This window comes from Coenobita brevimanus, chromosome 8, assembly GCF_032717465.1.
Source record: "Coenobita brevimanus isolate Jiangsu-jjx chromosome 8, ASM3271746v2, whole genome shotgun sequence".
NCBI classification, from domain to species: Eukaryota; Metazoa; Arthropoda; class Malacostraca; order Decapoda; family Coenobitidae; genus Coenobita; species Coenobita brevimanus.
The window spans coordinates 36,993,928-37,002,203 of record NC_136961.1 but is presented as its reverse complement, the minus strand read 5'-3'; the positions used below and the strand labels follow the sequence as shown (position 1 = coordinate 37,002,203).

The following is an 8,276-nucleotide window of genomic DNA, read 5'->3' as shown; positions in this document are numbered from 1 at the left end:
ACCATGATGTCACGATTGAGCCAGCTCTGCAACCCCTGGGCGGCGATCACTTCACCCACAGAACAGCAAACACATCAAATGATGCAAGAGTGGATGTCAGTGCTCGAGGTTTCTGGACACGTGGGCAGAGGGCTTTCTTTGACATCAGGATATTCAATCCCATGGCAGCATGTCATTGCGAACTGTCTCTCGAAGCTACACACAAAAGGAATGAATAAGAAAAAAATAGAAATTATCAAGAAAGGATCCAACATGTGGACCACAGTCGATTCACTCCCCTTGTGTTGACGACATCAGGTGGGATGGGTCCAGAGGCGGTGAGATTCTACTCGAGACTGGCAGAGGTTCTTTCTGAGAAGAAACGTCAACCACAGAGTTCTGTTATGGCCTGGATGAGATGTCGACTCTCAATCTCCCTGGTGAGGTCTGCACTTTTATGTCTCAGGAGCACAAGATCATCAACCCTCAGGTCTGTCTCTCTGGCGGGTATGGATTACGAAGCTACAGTGGTCTAGAGTCGCACAGACCAGCGACTCCAATAGTTTAATGTCTTTACACTGTAATATCATTAAATATGAAATAAAATAATAATAGTAATAGTAGATGGTTGGTAACCACAGCCGTTGGCGTGCTTGGGGCCAACGGATTGTAATATGAGGGTTAGTATTAACCTTCACATTACAACTCCAAATGGTGAACTGTATTAGGAAGGTTGGTTTTGATCTTCACAGTATAATTCCCGAGTGGATGGAGGTGATTAAAAAAAAATAGTAGTGGTAGTACAGTAGTAGTAGTAGTTGTTGTTGTTGTTGTTCTTGTTGTTGTTCATATTGTTGTTGGTGTTGTTCATATTGTTGTTGTTGTAACTGTGACAGACTTATTTTAGTAGTAGTAGTAGTAGAAGTATAGTAGTGGTATTAGTAGTAGTAGTAGTAGTAGAAGTATAGTAGTGGTATTAGTAGTAGTAGTAGTAATAGTAGAAGTATAGTAGTGGTATTAGTAGTAGTAGTAGTAGTAGTAGTAGGAGGAGGAGGAGGAGGAGGAGGAGAAGAAAAACACTGATTCACACTCATAATAACCTGTAAACACTTCCCCCAGTGTTCAACAGTCCTTAACAGTAGTATTATTCCCTGTTAGTATCAGTATTAGTAGTTGCAATAGTAAGTAATAGTACGAAATAGTAGAACTACAATAAGGATGCCAGCATTACTCCCAGCACCACTGTATGTTACGCTAGCCAGCTGCTGTGTGTAATAAACTCGTGAAAAATTAAATAAAATAATATAAAATAAAAATAAAATAAAAATAAAAGTGCAATTAATATTTTATTTCTGTAAAATAATAAAATCTATCAGTAGTTTCTTGTTACAAACATTGAGCACGAAGCATAGGATCTGGCAACTGTGGCGTCTCGGCACAGGGATTGGTGGATGTCTGACTCCTCGTCGCACTCACAGCTCTCACCCAGCCAGGCGAGGTGGCAGTCGAAGCCCCCTACATTTCGGAGGACTTTCGATCATATTTACAGATGCGTTTCCAGACAAGCGACTTGCTCAGATGAAGGGGGAAGGGTCAAAATAGTGGTATATGCACCTAACTCCACACTGGCAACTCTGTCGCTTGTCTGACTACTCCACGCGACGCCGCAAGTGTGTATTATGTCAATCTTTCCTTTTTAGTACCAGAGAATTTTGTGAAATCATTGTTTTCATGAAAAATATACTCTGGAAGTGGAGTATTACTGGAATTTTGTGGAGAAAGTACTGGACTGGTGCTTGCTGCATCTGAGTTAGCCATCTTTACAGTGTTTTCCTTGCAATCGTAAATTACAGGAAATTTAGACGTTTTTCCTGACCTTACTCTATGGTCTAAGCTGTAGTAGGTTGGAGGTAAATTTTTATAAAGTTCACTATCTACATCTGAAAATTGTGACAAAGTGTCCTCATTATTTACTTCAGTGTAAATCGCATCTGTTTGCTGTTCTTTATCTTCTCTATCTAGTGTGTGTTTTGTTTCCTGAGTTTGGTTCTGTGCTTGTTCTTGTGTCTCTGATGGTGTTTCGTAATTATATTTTGTTGATCGGTTTGTGGTTCTTCTGTTAGGGTATTTGGCACTGCTAATGCTGATTCTTCAGGCATTAGTTTAGGCGCTTTTCTTAGCCTAATGGGATTACTCACTAAATCATATTCTACATTTCTCTTGATTGCCCCAAAAATTAAAATTATAAAACATATGTCAGCGTAAATTGTATAACTGTCTCTCACTGTGTAGCTGGTAACTGTCTCTCACTGTGTAGCTGGTAACTGTCTCTCACTGTGTAGCTGGTAATATATATATATATATATATATATATATATATATATATATATATATATATATATATATATATATATATATATATCCTCTGTGGTACAGTGGTAGACTGTGCGTTTCCCACGCTGGTGAGAGCAGGTTCGCCTCCCGCCAGAGTTGTAAAAACTTTGGGAAGCGTTCACCAAGCCACTTGCTACTTTGGCGGACACAAGGGGTGTTGTGGTTGAACCAGTGACGCATACTAGTATGCTTGCACCCAGTTGGCTTAAGGCCAATTACACTTGGTTCACAGACTACACACACATCCAAAGCCACTACAACACTACACTCACAAGGACTTCTCACCCTACATACGTCTCTACCAGACAGCCTAAGCCACTAGGTAGAGAGATACATTGGCTGTATCGTCCCTGCTTCGGTAGGAATAGGCCGGTCCTGCAGTGGACCTCAACGGCTGATGATGATGATATATATATATATATATATATTGTGTGTGTGTGTAATTGCTTGGTTCATTAACCAATTGCTAGCATATTATGGAGAGTTATGTAAGTGATGAAGTGTTAACTAATGCAACCTTGGATAGAATAATTCAACTCACTACAACAACAATGGAGATACAGTTGTGATGTGAGGTGTGGCGAGGGAGGTGTTGATGTTCAAGACTGTTGATCCAGCTCAGCACTTCAGCATCGTTTGGTCATCACATGCAGGGTCAAGACACTTGCTCTTCTCTTCCTGGTGGTGGAGATGGTGGTGGTGGGGAAAAGTGGTGGGGGTAGTGGTGGGATGGTGAAGTAGGATGGTGTAGGTCAGCAATGCCATGCTGTACTTAAATGTCACACATTTAACTCGCTTCCTTTGTTTGTTTCTTCTTGTATGCTTGATTTTCCTTACTTGTTGAGATTAACTTGTAGGATTGAAAAGTTGTTGATAGACGTATGTTATCGCTGGTATTGTTTCTCGTAAATCGTGGATTTGTGGTTGAGGTTGTTAGGAGCGATTAGGGGCAAAGTTACTTTGCGTTGATGCTCCGCTACCTCTCGCTGTCTGTTTTGCTTGTAGTTTGATTGAAGATTGTTGATTGAGACGTTTATTGACTTCGTTTACCGCTGTCACCAATCTCGCTTAGTATAGTTTATCGCAGTTGGTTTGTTGTTACTGCTTGCCACCAATCTTGATAGCATGGTCGTAGGTACTTGTAGGGAGATAGGGAGGTCGGTTGTAGATCGTCAGAGCACTGCCAGAATAAAGTCGTGAGATGTAGTATGGCTCGAACTTGTTGCTGCTTATTACATGGAGTGTCGACGGCTAGAGTGAATAGGTAGGACTCTCTCTTTCGCTCTAACTTTCCCCCTTTGTGTGTCAGCGAGGTGAGTTAGAGCACTCTTGGGTTACGGAGTTTATTGTACAGTTATATCGAATTGTGAGTTAGAGCGTAACGTTGCGTCACGGCAAAGTCTCCTAGCTGACCCTCATGCTATCGGGCCTTCTCTCCAACCCCTTCTGATCTAAAGTGAATCCGACATTATATACAGCTTGGACAGGATGTATGGTGTGATGTAGTGGCTGGTAGATCTCCATTCACGTGCACTAACCGACTAAGGCTGGTTACTCCACGTGTTTGAATACGTTATGAAATTCTTGGTCGTCTGAACTAAAAAGAGATTGAGGTACATCGTATGTTAAGAATTCTTGATGGTCTGGGAGAGCAAGATTGTGGATGTACATTATGTAGATTGACATTCCTAGTGAGAAGCTGTGTATGTGTCCAGCAGACACTACATCCTGTACATAGTGTTATGAGATATATGCTGGTACCTTTAATTATAATGCCTACAAAACCAATCTAAATTAGAGCAGCACTTAGAAAGTGCATGCCTCCGCCAATGCTTTATTCGAATCCGTCCCCAATTTTAATCGATTCTTTCTTGGCCCAAAGCCCACCATTCCACAAAGTTTATTATAAAATCATTGAGAACTTTTGGAGATATTGTGCCGTAGGATCCGGATCTGGATCCGCCCCAGAATTCAAAGAAATCTTTCTTGACTCATGGCCCACTCTTTCAACAAAATTACATTGAAATTCATTGAGAACTTTAGAAATATGGTGTGAACAAACAAACAACTAATTCCAGAACACAACCAAAATCTAATCGCTTGTTCATTGGGCCATACTCTAACCCTCCACAAAAAATTATGAAAATTCGTTCATAAATTTTTAAGCAATCCCTCTAACAGACAGACAGACATACAGATAAACAAACAAACAAACAAATGCAGGGTAAATCATATACTGTACCTCCGGGCGGGGGTAAATAACTAAACATCTCCAGCCTAACATGACCAAACCTCGTCTACCTATTTAGGTTAACGTTGCTCTTTTAGACAGGTTGGATTTGGTTGAACTTTTTTTTTTACACTTGGATCATGCTGGGTTATGTTTGGTAAGCTATTTTAGATACTGCCTGGTTTGGTAAGTTTGATAGTTTTATTAAATATAAATGATGTTATCGTATATTACGTTAGGTTAGCACGGAACAGGTGAAGGTGGGTAGACGGTTCTGCTGGGTTGGATTAGGTTAGGCTAGGTTAACTGGCTTTGTTAGGCTAGTTTACATTAGGTTATTTCAGGGTCGATTATGTGAATCTGATACACTCAGTTTGATTAAGTTGGCTGATGTTTCCAGTTAAATTAACATTAGTTCATTTCATTAGGATAGCTTACTGGGTTGATCAGTTAAGTTATTAGGTAGGATTATTTACTTTTGGTGGTTCTGATAGGTTTATATAGATTGGATAATGATAGGTTAGGTTAGTTCAGAAGAGAGTAGCCGTACAGTCTACTTCTGTTAGGCTGTGATTTTTTTTTTTTTAGACATTTTTGAACTTGGTCAAATTACATATTTTGTTAGGTTTGTTTGAATTCTACTGTGCTGCTGGGGTTGATATTCTTCAGGATGAGGCAGTGTCAGACAAACATTCACCCTTAAGCCCCCATCACACATTCCATAATTGAACCACGATAGCACCACGAATTCAGTTAGCAGCGGCATCGTGGTCCTGATTATTGGTCTATTGTGATCGATCGTGACACTCGTGGTGCACTCAGCCGAGGCCACGATAAATTAACGCAAGCATTATTTTATCAGGAAGCTCCCAATTTTTGTACCCAACGTTGCACAATCGCAACTCTTACGTGACTCTATCGTGATCTTCATTGCAGTTACGTGCCTCTGTCGTGGCCGTTGTAGGTCCTTTTATGACTCTGTCGTGACAAAATAAAACTTTATGAGTGAGTCATGATAACCCTAACAATATGCCGAATGCGTCATGATACGGTAGATGCAAACATTTGACGGTTAACACACATGTGTCACAATGGTTCTAAGATGGAGTCACGATAACCCTAAGAATACGGCAATTGAGTCACGATAGAGCTAATTATGGGTCAAGATAGAGTCATGATAGATCTACGCACTTTTCACGCCCTTGGTGATTTGGCAACCACGTGGGCACAGGTGGCACATGCGGGGGGTGGGTGTGGGTAGGCATAACTCTTGATGCTATTGTGGTATGTTCATGGCACTGTCGTGACTCTGTCATGGCACTATCGTGGTGATCGTGGCCTCATCATGATGACAAAAGGACCGTTAAAAGTTTGAAAATCTGCCAATCGTGACTCAGGCTTACAGCTGTCATGAATCCATCGTGACCATCTTACGACCATCGTGACATATATTTATAGCCATCGTGACATTGTTTATTATCAGCGTTCATCATGGTCAAACTTCATGATAGCACCAATAATTGAATTAGTGGCGCTAACGTGGTTCGATTATGGAATGTGTGACAGGGGTTTTAGAGTCTGAGGCACTGTAAAATGGACTTATCTGTGTCTGACATGAAGAAATGTAATACCATTCTCGCATCTCATGTTTTCTTCACACTGCTATGCCTTCAAAAATTTTCATGTATCTTGTTCGCCATAGCCAGCAGAGTGACGTCGGCGAACTGTTGGGTTCGACAGTACAGTACATATAGTGATTATTGTCCACAACCAATTACTGGTGATTATTCCCCTAGTTCCGTGAGGTGGTGTGGTGCGTGACCGTGGTGGTTGCAAGTGACAACCCAGCCTTCCTCTCCGCCTTCGCTGAGTCCTTCTTCAAGAGCCACCTCCTTCAAATCCGAACAACAAGGCTGCTAGCCTTCACTCGCCTCCCTCTCCAATGCCTCCATGCCAACCACCACCTTCACAAGACATTTTCACGTACCAACTCACTCCTAGCTATCACCAGTGACAAGCCACCGGATATCAGGTAAAAGCTTCATTAAAAATCACCTACCATTGTAACTGGAGAAGTAAGAAAAGAATGATATAGCCTAGTTTAAATTGTTTTTTTTTTTTTTTCTGTATATACTGGATGCACTTCTTCCATATAGGTGAATGTGTGTGAAACAACCATGATCTGAGGCAATACAGAATTTAAAATGTAGTATGTAAACAGAGTCTGATCGTTGCAAGCACCATTACCGTTCTGCCTTCCTACGTTGTCAATGGAGGGGAGTAATGGATGGACTACGACCAGTAATTGTATCTAACTTCTGGACATTGATGATCGAAAATGGAATTCAGCAATTTTTTAATTTGTCTTCATTAAATCGTCAGAAGATCAGAAGATCCAATGGATTTAATTGCTGATCTACTTCACGACAGATACGGTGGTGATCAGTGTTCCTGCAGTATCTCAACATAATAATCTTCGTATAAAAAAGGAGTTAGGGATGCCAAAACATGGTGAGAGACTGAAGGATTTATTGCATCAACTTCCACATTCCATTTAAGACTGCAGCAAAATGAGGATAAAATAAAATCAAGAAAGTGTCCCATAATAAATCTGGAAATGTCCCTAGTTGTGATCGAAAAAAATTCTTGTCAGTAAATTAAAGGAATTTAGAAGAAATGTTTCAATTTTGGGTTGTTAATTCAGTAACTAAAATCACAGACAGGCAGTACCTAAGGTTTAAGAGAAATTGCATCCAGAAACTGACAAACCCCTCCATGAATCCTCGATCTGTGCTTCAACAGCCTGGTTGATAAAGAGTTGCAGCTCTAGTGATTTTACGATGGAGAATTATTAAACTTCCAGAAATTATAAAGAATGGATCAAAGTCGCGTTATGTGTAATAAATATGCGTATATACTATGGAGTAAATGAGTGTTACGCTGCCACCCGGAAGATCAGCAACAAACCTGGGAACACTTGATGTACTCGTAGAATGAGTGGTGGGCAAAGCGATACGAACAATATCAGTGTCACATATGTACACTCAAGTTTCAGCTAGACACACACAATATCAAGCCTGAGTTCATTCACATTTTTTTTTATATGATCCACCTTGGTGCAAACAAATAATATTGCGGTCAATTTTTGACTGGCACCAGACGGGTGTATCAGTTAATTGGACACACGGTACTAAGACGCATTTTCACGAAAAAAAAAAAAAAATCTTGCTTGACTAATTTTGATAACGCATATAGACTATTGGGTTGATGCCCATTTTCGTCAGCGTCCAAACACTGTACGAAATTCAGTCTTGATCAAGATTAGTCATTCTTGCTCCAGAGGCAAATGACTGATCTTGAGTGATACTACCTTGATACTGTAAACACAAGCAGCATGTCAGCTTTCAAGATGAGGGATAGTATCCCATGATGAAACAAACAATTCAATGGACTCTGATCTAAGAGATGGTACGGGTAATGCAGCACTATAGGATGAAGTGAAACGTGTCATCACGCAAAGAATTGAATTCCAGTCTTGGCAATACTCTTTGCATTCAAGATTTTTGTGATAATGGGTCAAAACTCATTTTGCTTAAAATACTCGTCAAAACATGGCTCTGATGTTTTCATTTGGATCTTCTCCTTTTGGGAATCAGGAAAGGATATGTTTGCT

The 8,276-nt window shown here is 40.4% G+C and overlaps 1 protein-coding gene across 1 annotated transcript in view; it reads left to right on the top strand.

Moving 5' to 3' along the window:
* The first annotated feature begins 397 nt into the window (after nt 1-397).
* The window catches only part of LOC145407536 (glutamate receptor-like), a 54,917-nt gene continuing 47,038 nt past the window's right edge, over nt 398-8,276 (top strand). The window contains exons 1-2 of the mRNA XM_080278462.1: nt 398-469; nt 6,400-6,635. Of these exons, the coding sequence (XP_080134588.1) occupies nt 398-469; nt 6,400-6,635 (308 nt within the window). The remainder of the gene's footprint in view (nt 470-6,399; nt 6,636-8,276) is intronic.